The 20861-nt window shown below is 50.9% G+C and overlaps 5 protein-coding genes across 5 annotated transcripts; 1 reads left to right on the top strand and 4 right to left on the bottom strand.

The window, feature by feature from the left end:
* Positions 1-1362: 1362 nt before the first annotated feature.
* BO83DRAFT_447613 (LysM peptidoglycan-binding domain-containing protein) lies at positions 1363-2163 on the bottom strand (the record flags this gene model as incomplete). The annotated part of the gene is made up of 1 exon (XM_025536652.1): positions 1363-2163. The coding sequence occupies one exon, from the start codon at positions 2161-2163 to the stop codon at positions 1489-1491; it is 675 nt and encodes a 224-aa protein (XP_025387106.1). The 3' UTR covers positions 1363-1488.
* A 2502-nt stretch (positions 2164-4665) lies between these two features.
* BO83DRAFT_409151 (short chain dehydrogenase) lies at positions 4666-5598 on the bottom strand. The gene has a single exon (XM_025534109.1). It carries the CDS (start codon positions 5462-5464, stop codon positions 4679-4681), a length of 786 nt encoding a protein of 261 aa, XP_025387105.1. The 5' UTR covers positions 5465-5598; the 3' UTR covers positions 4666-4678.
* A 1001-nt stretch (positions 5599-6599) lies between these two features.
* Positions 6600-7403, top strand: BO83DRAFT_389974 (uncharacterized protein; the record flags this gene model as incomplete). The annotated part of the gene is made up of 3 exons (XM_025532830.1): positions 6600-6858; positions 6884-7080; positions 7209-7403. 3 exons carry the CDS (start codon positions 6600-6602, stop codon positions 7401-7403), a joined length of 651 nt encoding a protein of 216 aa, XP_025387104.1.
* Positions 7404-7899: 496 nt separating this feature from the next.
* On the bottom strand, positions 7900-9328 carry BO83DRAFT_447611 (uncharacterized protein; the record flags this gene model as incomplete). Its single annotated transcript, XM_025536651.1, has 6 exons — positions 7900-8177; positions 8219-8289; positions 8347-8421; positions 8499-8634; positions 8714-8888; positions 8999-9328. The coding sequence occupies 6 exons, from the start codon at positions 9326-9328 to the stop codon at positions 7900-7902; spliced, it is 1065 nt and encodes a 354-aa protein (XP_025387103.1).
* Positions 9329-10004: 676 nt separating this feature from the next.
* On the bottom strand, positions 10005-17983 carry ags3 (alpha-1,3-glucan synthase Ags3). The gene is made up of 4 exons (XM_025536089.1): positions 17217-17983; positions 16986-17161; positions 10328-16930; positions 10005-10273 (listed from the first exon to the last, which is right to left on the bottom strand). The coding sequence occupies exons 1-4, from the start codon at positions 17577-17579 to the stop codon at positions 10225-10227; spliced, it is 7191 nt and encodes a 2396-aa protein (XP_025387102.1). The 5' UTR covers positions 17580-17983; the 3' UTR covers positions 10005-10224.
* Positions 17984-20861: the final 2878 nt, after the last annotated feature.

Genomic DNA, 20861 nt, shown 5'->3' with positions numbered 1-20861 from the left:
ATAACAGAAAGCAGGTCACCGCTCACACACGATAGCCCGCTATCGAACCAAGTTCTGAGACAAATTTGGGCAGTAGTCGATAAGCAAGCAGGGCCAAGCTTCGTTTTAAATGTCAGAACTCGGAACCCAGGACTGTGAAGAGTGGGATTGGGTGGTGATGTACCCGCTGACAATTGGAAAGGACCAGAGCCATCTTCGCTTAGATGGGAAGAACTATCTCAGCACTGGAGTATGGCCCTCAGGGCTTAAGTTAGTGTCTTCTAGTGTGGAGGGTCATAAAAATGCAGGTGCCGCGCAGAGAAATATCCGGGAGCTCCACCTTTCGGACCTTGAACCCTGAAATGGATACCCGCAGGCGATCACTTGTTGCACCTCGTATAGCGAATTGTCCCTCGGACCTGCCAACCCGAAGCGATCCGCGCCCTCCCAATCAGGTACACGTAAAGGATGCCGGTTTTGAGGTTGCCAACCTTGCGTAATTTTACTCCATCTCAAAGGACCGGTGGAGAAAATACACTATGTTACGCCACTCCTAGCAATCTCGGGCCTCGACCGGGCCGCTCTATACCCCTCTGATGCTTGTTTTGTCGAACAACACGGGATAATCTTCTTCGTCCAGATTTGCTCCCGCATGCATTGCATGAGAGCTCAGCCATAGTGTTTCAGGCCCTTCGTAGAAAATGATCGGATCGTTCCCAGCAAGCCGAGGCAGGACGTTTTGTAATTGGGATCAGAGGCCCATCCACTCTTTCTCCCACATCGCACGTGAGGACTGGAAGGGGGGGGAAGTACGTCTTTTGGTGATTAGAAATTGCGGCATCGGCTGTAACTACTATCGTTTTTTGAACCGAAAGAGGTAGCTGCGCAATCCTTTTACCTCCGACATCACAGGGCCGAACGGAGCCTCGAGCCCTCTGTACAGGCAACCGCCTTCATTCCTATTGGGTCCTTCAGACTTTACATGGGGAGTATACGCAATATTTCCGACTGGTCTGAATCACTCTACTGCCCAATGGTGTATTTCCAAGATGTTAGATTACGACTCAAACAGCATGCAGCCGGGGGCTTCACCTGAGTCAAGCGTTCTTCTTGTCTCGCCAAAGAGGCTTATGAACGCGGACTCTACAATGGCAAGAATATAGTGTGGACTGTATGAAGTTCGGTTTGGGATATCACAATTCTTACAGAGGGTTTATGACTACGGCCGCAACCGACAAACAAGATAGTTTACCTTCTTCCAATTTTATTGTTTCAAGCGTGGCCATTGATGTATTCATCATCTAGACCTGGATTGTAAAGCTCCTTAAGTTTATAGGCAATGTTAAAACGCCTCTCCAACAGCAACCCCTTCTCAAACCCGTGATTAAAGTCAACACCCAGTTGGAACGTAAAGGAAAGTACTTGGGCTTTGAGCAGAATAGAAGCAATGATGAACGCATACGGCTGGATAAAGCCGTCTCTTCAGCAGACCCCCAAAAGGGAACAACTCTAGCTGATAACGGTGATTTTGCTCGACAGAGCAGTGCAGTTGATCGGAAGATCAATTGGCGGAGCTGTTCCCCCGTTGCTGAAAGCCAGACTGCTGTAGTTGTAGGTCGGGCTTAGCATCATGATTTGGCCAACAGTCGTCCCATACATGTCAGCAAGATCCTTATACACACCCCACTCAAACGAATAAGGCTGGATGATACATTGACTCGGCGAGCACTCGGGGACCTTGAGAAATTGGCCAACCCGCAATGTTTCATTAGCGGACTGACCGCCCGAGAGTGATTCGGTAGTTATGTTGAGACGGAGGGCAATTTTTTCATATGTGTCCCCTTTGACGGTGTAGTACAAACGTGGTCCACCGTAGATACAAGTCCGGGTACGGCCCACGTCTTTGATCAGGCAGGATTCATTGTCTGGAGTGCAGGTTTCACCAGGGATGATGAAGACTTCGCCAATATTAGGTGGAATGGTCACATCTGCCATAAGGTTGTGTCGGCCAATGTCACAGACACCGCGATTGGTCTTGCGGGCAACCTCGAACACCGTAGTCTCTTCGGTGATATCGTAGAGATAACTTGTGGTATTCAGGGTACTCGGATCGCAGGACGCCGAGGCAACGGCAATTGTGCCCAAAGAAAGAAACATAGAAACGGCGGATCCAAAGCCCTTCATTGTGACGGTAAGTAGTCTTTACTTATTAATTGAGATGAAATGAGTGACTATGAAAGGAGAAGAATGAAAGAGACGATGTACTGGAAGTACAGGAGGCCCTTTTATAGCTATCAGAAATTATATACTAGTAATGATTGATCTTCCATGAAGAAGTGGCCCCGGGAGCACGATGAGGAAGTTACAATCGGTGATCATGAGCCGCTCATGCTGCAGCAGTGTGGTCAAGGTGCACATGAATCCCGATCGCACCTTAGCAGTCCAGGCCACCGACTTTCAACACGCCTGAGTACGTGTATAACAATCACTAGTTACTTTGGGTATCCCTTGCTCCCCCGGCGGCACATCACGGAGTTCCGGTGCCATCTACTCCCTATGGCCTCGTCAGCTGCGATATGATAGACGCGCACGCAATGTAGTCCGCGATAGCGGGAATTTATTTATGGCCTTCTAAATACACTAAAAGCGCCAGTGTGTCTTGTAAAGTGCATCATCGCCATATCCACCGCCCTCATTGGAGGAATCTAGATGCTCTAAACAGGGAGCGATGTACGGACATACCCCAGTTTGACCCATAGACTGGTGGGTCGGACGCAAAATCTGCCGCGGGTAAGAACGGCTTTAGAAGAAACACGAACCTTACATGCGTAATATTCCCTTCGGACTGGGTTTCAATTGTCGGAAGTCGGATGTGACACAAAGATGGATCCAGGCAGCCAAAACTAGGATCACGTTTATGCATCTCTGCCATGCTAAGAGATAGGATATTGCCCCTGAGCAGACATCTGAATAGACATAGATGTGCTACTCACATCGAATAGGGAGGGTCAGGAGTGGGAACACGGTATCACAATGGAACTCGGTAGGCTAAATCTTCATCATCTCTATTTATCTATACTACTGGTCGTTCTAGACAAATAGATCAGTGATCCTCGAGAGCGGGACAGAACTGATCAGGCAATGATCCTCAAGCGAGTGGATCCAGGGCAGCAGCAATATGAAGAGCCTGTTATCTCCGAGGATTTCGAGTATCTTCCGTCTCCTCATCCCCTAACCATGCACTGAAAAAACGGCTAGCGTCCGTCGGCACTCCCACAGGGCTCTTAGGTTTTCCATTCAATAACGTAGACAGAATTTTCGATGTATTCATGTCTATGATCTGCGATCACTGCGGAAGACAATTGGAAATACTGTAGCCTAGGAGCATACGTATTCAGCTAAGAAGCTGCGCACAGGAAGAAAACTAAAACCCAAAATCTTGAAATGGACGCCGTGGGGTTTCGCAAAGTGACCCCAGATTGGGTTATAGCGGCTAAATGGGCGGCGTTGGAATTGTTTTGGCACGCTTCATCTTATCGGCGGAGCCCAGACCCACGCCGCCGATCTTGATTAAAGCAGGGTCATATTGGCTCAGCGCAGACCACAGAAGGAGCTGCGCTGATGCGGTTTCAAGGACTTCTCCATACAAGGTCGGGGATATGGGTGATGAACGGCCAATGATCTGTGTTGGATTCAGAGGCGATTGCGTTTTCTGATAATTTGATGTATTCCCCGTCTCGGGACCATTATCTAGTTGTTCGCGGGAGGGCTCCAGTGGGTTGTACGGCTAGTATTGGTTTAGAATACAAAGCCTTCTTGTTCTCTCTTTCTCTTTGAAGGCCTACCTTGCGAGTTCATTACAGAGACGGTTTACCGCGGGTGCCCCAGAAGAGTCCACAGAGTCTATTCCCCCACAAGGCGATCCTTGGGGACAGCAGACCTGTAGTTCAACCGAGCAACATAGTTGAGGCAGATGTCAATGCAATTCAAGTATCATCTTTCCATCACAACTTCCGACGTACCAGTGTCACCACAGCTATTCGTTAATTGACCATATTTTGAGCAGCCACGCACGAGCATAAGCCCTCACTTTGATAACTGAATATGACCTGTTGCCTCATTAGCGAACACATATTGATTCCTTGACCTTGCTTACCTTTCCTGTATCGAGTTGAACGCCTACCTTCATAACTGTCTTCAATATTGGACCTACCTCATCGACCGCGTAGGTACAGCCATCGTCAAACTTCAGATTGACAGGAAATGTTATCATGTCTCACGTGCTCATATCGTATCTTGTCAGGTTGTCGCACCTGTATTTTTCTTTATTACACAGTTGGATTCACGATTTTGATCATTTGAGGCTCCCCAAAGTGCATAAGCACTCCATACTTCTTATCCTCAATCACATTCATCAGGGCGATAGCAGTCCAGACAATTACTCTGGCAGGTTCTTAATATCTTGTTTAGTCCTACAGTGTTCAACGGTCGAGGGCGCTGTACTGATCGGGGATATGTTCTACGGATGAATTTGAGGAGGCTCATGTCCTCCTCGATCGATTCTATCATGACACAGGTTTGAGTGATGAGACATTGAAAACATGGAGTACTTTGCAGTCAATATCTATGCACATATTATGGTAAAATCAGTCAAGACGTTGGCATAGTTCGTCATCCCCTCAATAGAAAGCTCTGCATTTTAAGCCGGCAGTTTCAAGCCAGTGACCCCTTCACAGGCTTCGACGACTTTCTCTTGCAAATCCTCATCTCTTGCAGCCGAAATCGGCTGACCAATCTTCCCCTTGGGCTCGAAATACCCTCCAGACAGGTTCTGTTCATCATAATTCCCTTCGGCTAACATGACATACGTTTCAACGCCGTCCTCCACCTTATCTGGGGCACCCTGTCCGTCAAGTTTGGTTGCCACCCACCCGGGGTGCACCGAGGTCACCGATGTGTTCCTGAACCGCCGAGCGACTGCATTGGCGAGGAGCATGACATGAGGCTTGGAGTCACAGTATGCCGGGTAACTTTGGTAGTTGGCCTCCCCGCGCTTAAACCAGAACATATCATCCATGCTTGCCATGTCTGCGTACCGGTGCAAGTTTGAGGAAATGAAAACGAGGCGTTTGGGTGGACGCAGCAAACAGGACGTCACATAAGGTGCGATAAGGTTGACCGACACCAAGGCTGGCACACCAGTATCCGCATTCTTTCGAAAGCCACCCTGCATGATTCCAGCATTCAGGATGACAGCATCAAAATCACCAATTGCGTTGGCATCGTCGCAGAGCTTCTGCGTGTCTTCCATCCTGGATAAGTCGGCAGTCAACACCCCGGCGGCACCCGGGCACGCAGATTTGGCGTCCATCGCACGTTGTTCGTTGCGTGCATGCAGGTATACGGTGTGACCTCTCTTAACAAGCTGCCTGGCAGCCTCGAGGCCAAGCCCGTCGACCGAGCCAGTGATGAGAATGCGAGCCATTTTGGTGATCGCCAATGATTGATAGGCCAATTTCAAGTGATGTACTGTCACAGCTAGAGTCTTCCAAATTCAGGTCAAGGCAGCGAGAAGGGAGGAGGGCACAAGAGTTGAGACACAGTCAATCTGGAAGGTGAGTCTGTTGCATGGCTATACCCGGGGCCGTCGAAGCAGCGTTTGATGGTTGTGGGGCAAAACACTGCACGGGAGTAAAGTCCAGTAACTCCGACAGTTTCCCGACGGGTTTGTAGATATGGGATTATGATGGATTCTACACGGTGGATGTAGCCATCATCCTGGACCCTGGGTGGAGCTTTTGGCATCTCCGCACTTTCAGAAGGTGTCGCCGTGTCAGGGCTTTTTGCCGGAGCTCACAGGATCAGAAACTGCCGACGTGCCGTACCATAAGCGATATTTCTTTTCCATCGAGACATGTCCCAACAGGCACTGACAGCGCACGCTCATAGGCAATATAACCCTGGCATGTTGCTTCACCTGAAGTATCCCATGGGAACGGAACGAAAATTTACCTACTTCATGTGGCTCCATCTCAATTGCTATTTCTTCGATTCCGTACTTTATTCGCCTTGTTCTTTCGCTTCGTAAACGGACATTATCCAATAGCAACGATCAATCTGGCCAACGTACATACTACAGAACAATATACTAATAACAGAAATTAATTGTGCCTTGTACGTGGTATCCAAGGTCCATCACGCACCCTGCAGGCTCAACCAGAACATGGGGGACCCCACTCCCGCGGAAGCTAATGTGCATTGCTGACACCGCCAATGAGATACCGACTGTCAGCACGCTATCTAGGTTTTCCATCAGCTAGACCTTCATAGGGCAGTGTGATGGTTCGAATGTCACCGTTGTGATTGACAATCAAACTGTTTGGAATACAATGGCTCAATTGTCATCATTCAGGAGTAGAGTCGGATTTATAATCGCATTGTATTCGATCCAACGTGGTCATCAGCCCAGTTGTGACGGGCTCCATGGTCTGTGGGAACCTGGTTATATATTTGATGGACTATGAGCCCTCAAGCTGGCGAAGGACCTCTGGGTTCGCACGCAAAGCACAACTATATTCATCCCACTACGATCCGTTTTCTTACTCATAGTCTCCATTATCATGGTCAGCCACCCAGCAATCATCGTACCCGCACTTAAGGGGCCTTTAACAATTCAGCATGTTCCGACTTGGAGCCTGCCCATCGGGAAATTCAGGTCCGGGTGGAATGGGTTGAGATGCACGAACGTGATTGCAACAGCTTCCCCAAAGCATCATCAAAGGATCAAGGCTTATGGTGCCGCACACGTTTTCGACTATCGCGATCCCAATATTACTGCCTCCGTCCTCGAACTCTTGGCTAGTCAAGGGCACTCAGAGAGTAATTTTTGTCTTTGACTCCGTAGCTTCAAAATACGGTTTCTTGATTCCAATCTCCAAGATTGCGACACAAACAGGATCAGCTGTTGCTACTGTCCTTCCGGTCGTTATCAGCACCTCAACTGGAAAAGACGGTCTCAGGCTCTCCCCAGATGTCACTGCGGAAGCGCCCTGGGCATCGGGAGTGAGAATCCATCCCATTGTGGCTTATAACTATGAAGAGGTACGTCGGCACTTGCATGTTATGTCTTCTTCTGGTCTATAGGGGTCCCCCTGTTGATCGCGACCGAGTGTGGGCTAATAATACTTCGTCTTTATAATCAATTCTTGCGGGACCACCTTCAAACTGAGATCATGCCAACGCTCTTGGCCCAAGGTGCTATCGAGCCGAATAAGCAGCAGATGGTTGCAGGAGAGACTCTCTTGGATAATGCGCGCAAAGCTTTAGATATTATGAGAAGTGGCGCTGTTAGTGGTGAACGGCTGGTGTGGCAGGTCTGGACCGAGGAGTTCCCTGAGTTCAAGCGATCTTGCTGTCAGACGTGAGCGTTTTGGTGATGTACTAAAGCAAGCCCTGTTGTCTTGGTTTCTAATTTCTAGTAGAATTGTTCGTTCGTGCTCTCCGCGCACCTTATAAGGAGTTGTTCGTAATGATCACGCGGTTTTCCACCTTCCTAGATATAGCAGAAGTGCTGCATGGGCGCACAAAAGGAGCGCTCGAGCAAGCATGGTCTATAGACAGCTAGTATATCATGAATAGTCTATAACTAAACTTGAGAGCACTGCGTCAATGTGTGCGACTGAAGAAATGAAACTCCTAGTCAATGTATTCATTAAGGGAAAGCTCCTCGAAAGAATATATTATCGTTCCGCTGCGTCGGACCTACTAGACTGCTAATACTTTGATTTTCGTCAAAGCTTATTAAAGATAATAAATGAGCCATCACCGACCAGAGACAGTTCTTCCAGCGTTGTCGGACCAGCACACAGTCTCTCGTCTGGTCCATATTCGGACGTTTCGCTTCCAAGTTCGTTGTCAACGTTATTTCCGCAGAGGGTATCTTCGACCTCCCTGGTGTAGCCATCCGGATGCCAGGCCAATGGCCGTGTCTGTATCTCTTAACCTTAATCGCCACAATTTGTTCAATCTCGGCTCTCTCTGCAGGCTTGAGTATGACCAGTCTCTGTTTCCAAGCATCATCGATGGGAGTAGACGTCGATCCAAAAAGTCGCTGATCGATCTTGTGGAGTAAATCAAGTCAAAGGCGAAGTTGTTCCTCGCTGCATATGCTATCCAGAAATCCCCACTCGCCCAACAGTCTTTCGTACGACCCGACAGCCGCTCGGTATCGTCTAGCCACCCTGCTCAATCGCCCTATCCTCCTGGGCTCTTATCGCCTCGAGAAAGGTTGGAAGACGTCGTTGATATTCACTGCACCAGTCGTCAAGTCCCTATGGCCAGTATTCAGGTTTCTCGATTAGCAGCCACAAAGGAAGTGCAAATGAGAATTCAACAGGTGCAGCGTATGTGAACTCCCAGTAAACAACGCGACAATCTTCAGCTCTTCGCTCAGGAGGATATTAGCTGGGCGGGAGTCATCGCACCATAGTTTGAACGGGCCGATATCGAAGGCGTCCAACGGCTTTGTTAAATGAGGTTCCCGGGCAAGTTTGCGAAAGAGATATCGAGCAACAAGCTTCCGTGGACATTCGTCAGCTGAGTCGATCGCATCATTACGCTGGTTGGTGAGGTGTGTAAAATGGAGTTCTGCTAATGCTTTGAAATAATGGAGATGTGGTTTCGAACGTCGTCTCGGGAAGTTCTGATCGAGGTAGCGAACCCAGTCAAATCAGACTATTCATAGGCATTGACAAGGGTCTATTGGTTACTTCCCAGGTGAAATCATCGACCTGTTTCAGTGACCCTATCCCAAGAAAATCTGGTTTGGGAAGCTTCAGTAAGACGGTTGCAACATCTCCATACAATGCCTCTAGCCTGGCCTCACTGATATCGGGGTTGAGAATACCACGCTCTTCGCGAGGGCAACCAGGCCTGTTGAGAACATCATCCATGTTTGTTTTATGTTCAATGTATTCCATGCCGATAAACGGGCTTAGTGCCCTCGGTCCCAGTGACAAACGAAAGGAACAGGAATGGCAGTCTGATCGTTAATGTATCGCATCATGGCAACTTCATTGCGTACTTTCTCTTCGGGAAACATGATTGATCCTGGCTGGACGAAACGTATGACTGTAGAGCTTGCATTTTTGTTCTTCATCTGGAAGGTGATGTTGTACGAGCCTTTCTCCAGATATGTGAATTCATCAACATCTCCAGGGCCATGGTGTCTTTTCAAGAATTGCGCGACGGATTGCAGAATCTTGGGGTCGAAGAACTGTTGAAACCATGCATTGGCGATAGCTTCAGCCCACTCCCAGGCGACGTCGTCGTAGTACAGGCGTGGCTTCATGCTTGCTAGGTGCCTCAAGAGGTAAATGTAAGCTGATAGATACGCAAGAGAGATGGCTCGGAGATGGAAACGACTCGGAGTGATAGTTATTCTGAGCCTGTGGGTACCAGGGATCAGAAAGACCAGTGGTTTATGATAACCAGCCCTGGGGAAGAGTGTTGTTTAAATCCCGCATTGACCCTCACTAAGGCAAGGGGATGCACGACGAGTCGCACAATTCCCAGATATCAGCTGCCCTGGTCTAGGCTCCTCTACCGCACCATGTGCACGTCAAAAGAGGTGGGATGGCTTCTTAATCTCGTTGACGGTGCTCTAGTTAACCGAGTGGATCTAAAACATGACCTTCGTTTCCAATGCACACAGGGTAAAATGTCTCGCTCGGGCTGATCGGACACTGCGAGACAAAACGGTGTCGTTTGAGTGTCGTTTTCCTACATGCTTAACGGAAGTCCTGTCATATTTGGAGTTTGCCAAGATCAATCGGTGACTTGCCGCGGATAGTAATTTGATCATTGCCAGCCTTGCAGCTTTGCACTGCAGCGTTGCGCAGGAATATCCCCGTCCCCGACAGGAGAACACCGGTGGGTCGAAACAACGCACGTGCATTTGCTGCTCTGCATTCTCAAATTGCACTTCTATTTGACGGGAGTGATAAGGAAAGACAATATATTCAATTGGTGATCATGCGACTTATATACAAATCTATATGCTATAAGACAGGGGAATTATAGGTATATGGTCATGAGTGTTAGTGATGATGACATGTCTGCCCTTGCCAGTAAGTCCTCGTAGGAAGGAGCAAAGACAAGAGTGTTTAATGCGTGATTGCAAAGAAGATACGTGCGCACGTAATGGTAGTGGCATGCGCGATTTGTGTTGACCCGGTAGGGCATGATTCAGGGTCGGTTTAGCTGTTCGCGGCGGTAAAAGAGCAGGAAGCCCCAACTATTCAGACGTTAGAAGAAGCTCATATCAAGAGTAGAGTTGAAGGGGGCTTACCTTGCCAGGAGCTGGAAGAAGAGAGCGATCCAGAACCATGCGTTACCAACCTTGTCCACCGACGTGCCCACATCTGGGGAGATATCCGCAGGTCCAATCTTGTTGGGCGCGAAGCCGCGGGCGCAGATGGTGGCGATGGATCCCAGGGCCTGGGCGGCCAGCAGGACGAAGCAGACATGCACTCTAGTCATGGTCTGCAGCAGAATCATACCCAATCCGACTTGTTGAATTTCGTCAAGGAGTCCCAGCCAGAGCCACAGGCAGCGAGATACGATCGATCCCGACACCAAGCTGCCGGCCCAGGGGAGATAGTAGCCGATGTTGGAGGTTCCCCACCAGGTTTGTGCCCATCGGGGAGCACCCAAACTCAGACCAAAGACTGGCAAGATCCAGCTGTGTTCCTTCGACAGGGCACGGAATATGACAAGAATGGTCACCCAGAGGACGACAAAGAAGCCGAACACAAGGAGGACAATCTCCCAGGGCTTGGCGTGCTTGGACGTCCAGAGGAAGGACCAGTTACGGCCGAAAGCAGCAGAGAGGAACCAGTTCTGGACGATGACCATGAAGAAGAACCACAGGATGATGCGCCGACGGAACAGAGACTTGTAGAAGAACAGGATGCGACTGGGAGCTTGACGGTAGTAGTTGGGCAAGCCCAGGGCCAGCAGAACTCCAATGACGAAGCAGAGGGCAGCGATGGGCATCACCACGGCTGTGAGTCGCCAGGAACTCAAAGCCGCCACAGATACACCTCCAACTTCGGCGGCAGTGACCTTGGAGCTCCAGAACCAGAGCGCGACCGTGTAGATCTGGGAGATACCTTGAATGATACTGGCGCGGAACATCCAGTCCTTGACAGGCACAGCACCCTGGTCTCCAAAGTTCAGAGCGAAGAACAACGAGCCGCTAGAAGATGCAATGGCGTAGACGCCAGCCGCAACATTCTGAGCCCAGGACCGACCGAGAGAGGTGAGACCGAACGGCGAAACACCGATAACGATGAATGCCAAGCAGTAGATGAACCACGGAAGACTGAGGGAGATGACGGCCGGGAATCGATGATACATAAACCACCACGCGATGGAGGATAGGCAGTAGATCGCGGCGATGACGTACAGCTTGACAGCGGTCTCTCCGACCTGACCGACAAGCAGGGTGATTTGTGCCGAGTTGGTGGCGATGATCTGACCCAGTCCCAGGAAGAGCGAATACACTGGCCAATTGCCCAAGCGGCGTCTCATGAATCGCTGAACAGCGATCGGACGCGTGTAGCCCAACCGCATCAGCCACCGGTCAATCTCATCCTCCCCATTGAGTTCAGAGTCCTCACTAGAATAGGACTGGCGGTTGTCTGTACTGGGCCCATCATGTACAACACTGACAGAGCTAGGAATAGCGATCGCACGGTCCTTGGGTTGTTTTTTGAGCTGGGCGTCGTTGTATGAATTGAAGAACTTGCGCTCACTCTTCATCAAATAGACCTCAATGCAATAATCCGTAATGGAGTTTTTCTTGTTCAACTTGTCAAGCGACTGCTCGAAGCGACGAGTGAAGTGACCAAGGCTGTCCGTAAAAGTTGGGTCCACTTTCTGCAACTCGAAGACGGGCTGGTCCTTGTCCTCACCACCGAGACTGCTGAGGCGGTTATGGTCGCCAACCACAGAGGGCAATGACAGCATAGAAACAGTCCGGAAATGAGTCATGGGCGGCGGTGTTGGACACGCTGGAGTGGAGACCTGGGAGACAGGGTACGGGGATACGGGTCTGGACAAGTAGGAGGCGCGAGGAGTACTGTCGCCAGTGATCGCATGAGGAGTGAGGGTGTTGTTGACAGCCTGCATGGCCTCCTCCGGGGAAATGTAATCCTCTTGCGGCCTGTGGTCATCTTCCTCAGCGTCGGTGTCGTGCTCATCTTCTCCGTGATCGGTGGAGATCTGGCTCGCGGTCGCTTGCTTCTTCGTCAAGCGCTTTCTGCCCTGACCAGGGCCGGACCGGCGACCAAGTGACAGTTTGCGGTTGAGACTGCTGTCGCGACTGCTTCCCTCAGATGCTTGAATTTCTTGAAGGCGAGTGTGGGCTTGCTGAATCATGACTTCAGGGGGGGTGTCCGAGCCGTCCGACCTGGACAGAGCCATATTGGGAAGCGCCACGGTGGAGTAACGCGCACTCTGAAGGTTTTGCAGGTCCCAGACACTCTCCGACTCCGGAATAGAGCCAGTTACTGTGCCCTTGTTCTTCTCATGGTGAATCTTGATCGACGTTCGCTGGAGGGTCTCGAGTTTCTGGATCCACTCGAGAACGGGGAATCGCTGCTTAGCGGAGTTTGCGCGCATCTGGGCACGAGTTTCTGGAGACGAGTCTAAGGCTGATTTTATGGCGGTCCTCAGCTGGTGTAAGAGATGGCGAGTGGCGTCTGATTCGACGGTGTACCACCAGCCTGGCATCTGACCCAAACCTCCAATGCGAGATCCTATTCCCAAAGCACCCTTTCGACCGAATTCGACAGCGATCAATCCGAATGGCTCATCGCGAGACGGGATCAGAGCAAAGTCAGCACCAGAGAAGACACACGGGGGTAAAGCAGTGAACTCAGGTCGCGAGAAGACCCGGCCAGGGAACATGGCAGCGATCTTCTCCAGCTTAATGGCAGCCAGTCTTCCGTAAAGATCGATGATGGGTCCAACACATATCACCTGCACCTGTGGCCGGTCAGAAAGAACGGCGGGGATGACATCTGCAATCAGATCAACACCCTTCTGCTTAGACCAACGACCAACGAACACCAGGAGGTCAGCGTTCGGATCCTCGGTCAAGCCTGCCCACTTCTGAGCCTCGAGCTTGTCCGTGATGCGTTCCTCGTAAGATCGAGTTAGAGCTTTCTCATCGGGAGTATCCTCCAAGGCCGCAGTATCAGTCGGGTCAGGGTTGGGCAGACTACCAATCTTGTCCAAACTCCAGAAAATAGGATACCGAGCCCATGAACGCTTTCCATACTTCTTGGATACACCGACCGCGCCAAATCCGCGCTGGTGGAATCGAAGGTAACTCGCTCCCGTGTGAAGCAGGTTGAACACATTTCCGAACTGGCAGTATTTTGTGGCGACTTCAACGGGCAGGTTGAAGACTGAACAGACTTCCTTCTTTTCCTGCTGGGTACGGAGGGGCCAGAGCCCCTGGAACTCGGCGTTGTGGAGAGACAAACAGACGGGGATTGTCCGTGTCGGCAGGAGGTACAGCGGTGCCAGGCATCCGTGGAAATCGTTGATGTGGTACATGTCGATTGATGGGAAACGCCTGATGGTCTCTGCAATACACTGGTTCCAGGCGGAGTAGTAAATGGCACTGTCCAGGTCATCCATCCGAGGAGGGTACGGCTCTGCTTTCGTCTGCTGCCGGAATACGGGAGCATCAAGAAGGACGTAGGTGATGTTGTTCAGAACATGATACTGCACATTGACGAGGTAGGGATTGTCCAAGATCTTCACGACGTATGGCTCTGTCGGGGTATCCTCAGGATATTCGATATCTCCTACGCAGGGAACCACCCAGATGAGGTTCTGGTATCCCAGGTTTTGGGACATGAGCTGGGCCATGACTCCTAAACCACCAATCTTGACCTTGGCCTGCCAATCCGCGATATCGTACTCCATGGTGGCGATCAAGACGGTGCGGCGTTTCTCGGGAGCTCCTGCAATGGCCAGATCGCCTGCCACGGCGGCAACCTCGGATTCTTCCCGGTCCATCTGGCCATCACCTCCAGTTTGACCCTTCATCCTGCGCCAGAACAACAGCGGGAGCTTGTCTTCCTTGACCACGTTGCCATCGGTATTGAGCTCAACACGGTAGAAGGTTCGGATGAAGATGAAAACTCCCGCCAGCCCCATCAAGATCGGGACGACCCAGAGGAGAATGAAAAGCACAAGTTGGGCCCATCCAGATCCGACGGGAAGCAGTTCATAGCGGAGGTTGGCATCATTAAGGGAGATGGTCCAGCCAAGGTGTGGGAAGGGGGGCAATTCGGTGATGTTGATCACGTTCGAGGACAAGTAGGAGGGAGGCAAGATCTGTACAACTGATGAGTTGTCAACATCGCCATAGACGTTCGTCGTCTCCGGAACACCGTCTTTGCCAGTGCCCCAGACACTGATCTGTCCCACGGACGGCCATTCATAGACGAAGTCATATTTCCAACGGCGATCCTTAGTATCAAACCGCATCTTGCTGTCCAGACCGGCATCATAACCGTACTGATTGTACGGGCCATTCCACCACAGATGGGGAAATCTGCGAGGCACACCGGATTCCCAGTTATAATCACCCTCCTGGATGTAATCACTGCTACCAGTAAGGCGGGAGAAATACTGGACCCTAATGTGAGTGCCCTTCCATTTCTGGGCATCTGTACCCGTCCAGGTCGGGAAGTCGATCGTTGTGTTGCCACCAGTGTAGTCCGTCCAGTTCGACCAGTTCAGGCCAAAGTCAGTCGTGTAGCGGAACTGATCAGCGCCAGCTGCATCATGCTGAACATAGTAGCTGCCGTTATCCGACTTGTGCACCAGGCTGGTAGAGTAGTTGGCAAGCGGCGATATCAACGGGTTGGTGTGGGTTCCGACTCGGAATAAAAAGCGGTCGATGGCATCAACGCGCGTTCCGGACGTCGTGGAGGCATTCTTGACGGTGATCTGGTGGATTCCATGATAGACATTGGTCAGGTTTGCGGACCAGGTCCAAACAGTGGGAATTTCGCCGACGTAATTGTTACTGCTCGTCCTGGCCGTCACGTTGGTGCAGCTCACGCTGGACGTGTCAAGGGAGGCATTGACGCCCTTGATGGTGGTCGAGTTCAGGGAAATTGCTTTTGTAATCGCACTGCAGTCCATGGTCTTGGAATAGCCCAGCTGGATTTTCAGTGTTTCCCCAGTATCCTCGGAAGACAGCAGGCGTGCATCGTGACCGGGGACAAACTCGGTGACCGTAGGGCCAGGTTCAACGAAATCGCTCGCCTTAACATAAGCCCGGAATTCCCAGGGCAACAACTTCATTTTGGTGGTGCAGCCGTAGGACTCGGTGCCGTTGCTAGCGTCACTTGGCCCATCCTGCAGCGTGAGTTCATCGTAGGGATAGAAGAGGTTTTTCAACTTCGTTCCCGACTCGAAAGGAGACAGAAGAGCAGAGTCCTTGCTAGAACAGTTCTGGCCATATGTTTCCGTTTTATTGGCATTGTGATATACGAGCCAGAGAGTATCGTTACTGCTCGAGGCCTCTTTCTGGACGCCGGGGTAGTAGCTGCGCAAGACCGACCAGAGACCAGTCACCGTCGGGGTAGTTGATGAACCCGGAAGATATAGATCCTTGGTAAGCTGGGCAATGGTTTCAAGATTGAATCCATCATTTGCTACCGGGTATTGCTCTCGGATTTCAAACATGCGCTTCATAATATTGCGAAGGGGGTGTGCCGGGTTCCTTTGATCGTAGGTAACCGTGATATCGTTGCAACCATTCAATCCCTTGTCGTTGGGGAAGTCGTAGAATTTTGTGGTGTTCAGTGAGAAGCAACCATGCGTCCACCACGCTGTCTGGTAAGTCATGGGCTGCCGACCGAACAGATAGTTGGTGGCAGTCGCATCGAAGACGTACATCTCCTGCTCCTCACCCCAAAGAATCAGAGGAATTCCTGGCAGCTCCAGCGTAACAATGTATAGACCCAGCAGGTATTTCTCCGTACCATTCTTGATGGCTGGCCAGCGGAAATTATCCTGGTTCGACACACCATACATATGTCTAGGATCCAACTCGCCCGTGAAGGCATTGATGAAGTCGTTAGTGACGAGCATGCCATTCCAGGCTTCGATGAAATCGGTGGGCAGGTCAAAGCCAGCCACCAGGTTCCCGTCCATTCCCAGGAAACGGGTCATCGAACGATAGATGGTGTAGTGAAAGGCCGCGGCGTCCAAGGCTTGCAGGCCATCATCACGGAGGAAGTAGGAATCCGACGAGGCATTCGTCAGCTTCGCGCCAGCCTCCGCCGAATCGGGCGTCTGGTTTGGCTGACGACCCCGGCCAAGGTAGAGACTGCCGAAGGTGTTGCCCGAGGTGATCTCTCCCGGCAGGAAGAAGTTCTTCTTGCCGTATTGTTTGGCACATTCACGGTAGACAGCGAGCATGTCACCCAGCGGATCCAAAGTGGCTTGGACGGCTTTGTCAAACCGGAATCCATCAATATCCAAACTGGCGATCACGATGCAAGAATGCCGGGTGATGACATCGCGAACCGGCTTGTGCCATTCTCGCAGACGATCTTGCACCGAGGCGAATTTGGTGAGCTGTCGCTTCCAGTCGGGGAAATTACCAAATGCCTCGAGTTCACCGTACTGATCGAAATCACTGTTGTAGCAACCCTTCAGGTCCAGCACACCACCAGAAGTCAACGGGTATCCCGTCTCGTTCCAGAACCTCGGGTAGTTGCAGGTGTCGTTATAGTCATTGCCGAACTGGAAATCAGCGTACTGTCTCTCGGTGATGTACTCCACCTCGTACTCTTTCGCGTTGAAATCAGCCGAATCGTTCAAGTGGCCCTTGAAACCGATAAGGTTACTCAAACTGCACAGGAGATCGTTAGTGGCATGGTTGTCTGGAATACTCGGGGCATACTCACGTTGCTAATGTATTATCCATGATCACGTACATATCCCGGTCGTGGATCTCCTTGACGGTGCGCCTCCAGTCCGACAGGGTGCCATGGTGCTTATCGAGGAGGGTGGTATCCACTGGGGAGTACCCATCGTAGCCCCAGGGAAGGTTCATCAATCCCGTACCAGCGAAGTAGATTCCCTTGAACAGTCAGACGGAAATGACATCGGGTGTAGTAAAATAGTGGTGAACTTACCTTGAATCCCATTCCTCTGATGTAATCGAGCGTATCAATCAAGCCGACTAGGTCACCGCCATGGCGCATCTGATTCGAATCGAGTACATGCTCATAGGTGGTGCCGTTGATATCGTCATTAGCGGGATCTCCGTTGGCTATGCGGTCCAGGAAGATGGTATAGATGGGAAAGCGCCAGTTGTCTGGTGACGGATGGTAGGTGTGATTAGGCCATTCTCCCCAATAGTTTATCGGTCCCTCTGCGGTTTTATTCTCATTTAAATTGTAGTCAACGAGCGACTCATCGTAGGGCCAGCCCACGGTCGTGACGCTGAGTAGCCCCAGAATGAGCACCACGCAGCGCTGAACCGTCGTGCCGAACATGATGGCAAGCGGCGTGTGGTACCAGAAATTCTGTGCCAACCAAGGTCCAAAGGATTATGCAGGAACCCAATGCCACATGCCCGAAACTTCCGCACCGAGTACAGCGAGAGAAAGCAGCACAAAAAACGAATGACTTTGGGGTATGAAACGAGAGGAACGTGGGAGGAAAGCTTTCCCAGGGGATGGTTGAAACGAGAGAAAAAAGAGGAAGACAGAGAATTGCTGCTGGGAGGGTTACTGCTGCTAATGCTACAAGAGACCAGAGACTAGACTACTTGATGACGAGAGACAAGCGCGGTGCTTAAGCCGTCGTGAGACGACTATCTAAAATCTTTCGCCCGCGGTGGGGTCGCCAGGCCCTGCGATCCAAGACACCTGTTCGGTCATTCTCTGCTCTGGGTGGCTATTATTAGGAAACGTCATATCAGGATAGCATGATTGGGTGAGGTGGAGGCGGGCCTCGTCAGTACACCCTCCGTCATTCGATAATAATCAACAGCACAGGATGTGGAGGGTATAGGTGCGTGTGTGCTCAGTGCTGATAGAGGTGATCCCTGGACTTTACCGCTGGGGCAGCCGCCACTACTGCACTCACTGAGAGATGATCAATGTGACCGACACTCAGAGCGCTAATCTCGATCATCCTGATTTCTAACTTCAGTAAGAACGAAGATGTTCTTGTTCTGTTCTTGTTTCTGTGCCTGTGCCTGTCTGACCGACAACAGTATATCCGTGGAATCCCATCAGTTATTGCCAAGGTACAAAAAATTTCTGATGTCGGGCCAGCAAATGGGGCGAACATTGGTCGTTGTGTTTCGGCACGGCCAGGGTTTTCTTTTTTTTTTTATTTTTTTTTTTTTTTTTCTTTTTTCTTTTTCCTTTTTTCTCTCTTACCATTTGCCTTCGCGCAGATTCTATGGTTGGAACCAGGCGCGGCTCGGTGGGGATCCGAAACCATCTGGGCTTTGCTTATCAACACTGTGAGTGGGCATGTCCCGGATCCCCTACCCACTTCTATGCCCCACGTACCCTCCAGCGAGTCGCCGGATCCTGTTTTTGTGTTATCTCAGCGGACAATTCGCAGTCAGAGGGCAGGGACCCTGTCCCATGCCTCACACCTGGCCAATGGGCATTTCACGGCGCCATGCCTTGTCCTGCCGACCCCGGTTCGGCTGCATCGCCACTGGCCCCGTCGGGATATCGGACAACACTTCATCTAGGGTTTCTAACTGGGCGGCCAGTCTGGCCGTTATCAGCCCAAGAAACGCCTCATAAATCGCATACAGCGTCAGACGTCATGGAACCTATCAGAGTGTTTCGGTCTGCTTCGGGATTGCCCCGTCGTCGTTGAAGGAGGGGCAACCAGGCACATTTTGAATCCACTCAGACAACTGACACAGTCCGGGTCGCAGAATGAGTGCCAGACCATCCTCCTGTCCTTGGCCCTTACCAGACAATGTCCCGATTGAGTTTCTGTGGTTCCAGCCCAGGTTCCATCCCGGCTTCAGAAATGCTTCGCGATTCTTCGATTCTTTCACACAGAAAGCTTGTTGCAAAACTGTGGCTACGCAACAACCCACTGATGAGCCACGGTCGCAGATGTGCCCCTCAACCAGTGCATGCTGCTGACATGCCGCACATTCCCAGGCACACCCCAACAAGAGAGTCAGTCAGTCTGGTTGGCGATCTTGGACGCGTACGCGACGAGGTGGCCTTCCGAGAGATCAGCGATCTCGCGGTGATGTTGTTGGCTGAAGAGAAATGCTAGATCTCAGCGCGGGACGGGCAGTGACCCGATTAAAGCCCACCAGGATTTTCACAATCCTTACTACGATGAGTAGTGTTCTTCTATTTTCATGACAATCCTTTAATAACATTGCCGCCGAAGCGAAGTTGACTGACTCTGTAGTTCATGCGAGTTAATTCCGGCAACTCAGTTACTATTCACGGTCTGAGATCAACAAACACCATCGTTTGTCTCACCGGGGGGTTTTGAAGTGAGCAGAAGCAATATGTTCTCCCGCGATAGAGCTATATATAGAACACTAAACGCCGCCATTACGTAGGCAGAAGCAGTCGACTGCTTCACTTGGTCGCAGACATGAATCAGACGCTAACATTCACCGCTGCCGTTCAGACATGGAGTCTCTGCCATAGATCAACTTGTTGGTTTCCACACGTCGTCCATCCCGCCATCGTGCATCGGCCCCAAAAAGCATGATCTTGCGAGCTGCCATTCCAATGATTTCTTTTCGCTCGAAGACTGCTGTGTTGTATTGCATATGCAGCAGGTGCATTGGTGTTGGGGGACAAAAACAAAGCAACTGAAGGGTGACAATAACAGGTGAGAATAAGCAGGCAATCCTATAGCAAGTACGTGGTACGTCGCACACCGTACCTGCAGGCTAAGATAGCCCAATGCCACATATGCACAGCGGGGGAAAAAAAAAAAAAAAATTCATTTCCTGGCTGCTGCTTGCATGCGCAGATTTTTCCATCCAGTCGCCTAAACTGACTACATCCCTGGGACATCTTGTCGGCGTCGGATTTCTCCGTGAATGTACGGTCGGATTACACGCAGCTGGGGGTTTGAAGACTCCATCGATCAGAAGAACGAAGATTTGGATATCCCTGGTAGAATTGGGGCGAGATAATCTCAGCAGGGGTCAAATACAATCGCATAAACTTGTTTATCATTGGGGCCAGGCCGGGTTCCTGCTGCTGTCATCCAGATGTTGAATGAACCGTCTCACCAGGGGCATCGAGTCACTCTTGGCGATATGCTCACTGATTCACACAGCCCCAAATCCTGCTGAAGAGGATGACGCCCGGAGGTTGATTCTTTGAGTCTTCTCAGACTACCAGTGTATGGAAAGTTCTAGGCTCTCCGAGAAACTTGACAGCGAAATGACTACCGGGGCCAATCCGCGTTGTCAGTCCCGGAACCGACGGTATAGAGCTTGCTGTGTGATTGATAAAGTGGCGAGACGTGATTGATCATTCCATGATGATAAATGCTCACCTCCATCTCCAGACATCAGCACGGGCGATCTAGGTGATCTATCCAGCTTTCCGCTGAGTCCCGCTCCGGGTACTAATCCAGCCCGCTTCCAAACACAACGAGCACCACGAATCGCGATCGATCGCATTTGGTCCAAAACGCTCACAATGAAAAATACTAAGTGTGCTTTTGGCGGCGATTGGTATATGCACCGCCAGGTTGCCTGCTAGTCTATAATTTGCATCAGTGGTCAATTTATCCACATGCCTAGGACATGAACA

This window comes from Aspergillus eucalypticola (genome assembly GCF_003184535.1).
Source record: "Aspergillus eucalypticola CBS 122712 chromosome Unknown BO83scaffold_16, whole genome shotgun sequence".
NCBI classification, from domain to species: Eukaryota; Fungi; Ascomycota; class Eurotiomycetes; order Eurotiales; family Aspergillaceae; genus Aspergillus; species Aspergillus eucalypticola.
Note: the sequence above shows the minus strand (reverse complement) of the source record. Positions and strands in the feature narration are given on the sequence as shown.

What these genes read in the sequence shown, in the direction of transcription:
- BO83DRAFT_409151 (XM_025534109.1), bottom strand. Translation starts at nt 5,464, where the DNA reads ATGGCTCGCATTCTCATCACTGGCTCGGTCGACGGGCTTGGCCTCGAG.
- ags3 (XM_025536089.1), bottom strand. Translation starts at nt 17,579, where the DNA reads ATGTTCGGCACGACGGTTCAGCGCTGCGTGGTGCTCATTCTGGGGCTA. An exon ending in ATGGATAATACATTAGCAAC is followed by an intron (nt 16,931 to 16,985) that starts GTGAGTATGCCC and finishes TCTCCTGTGCAG; the next exon opens with TTTGAGTAACCTTATCGGTT. An exon ending in TTCTTCCAGCTCCTGGCAAG is followed by an intron (nt 10,274 to 10,327) that starts GTAAGCCCCCTT and finishes ACGTCTGAATAG; the next exon opens with TTGGGGCTTCCTGCTCTTTT.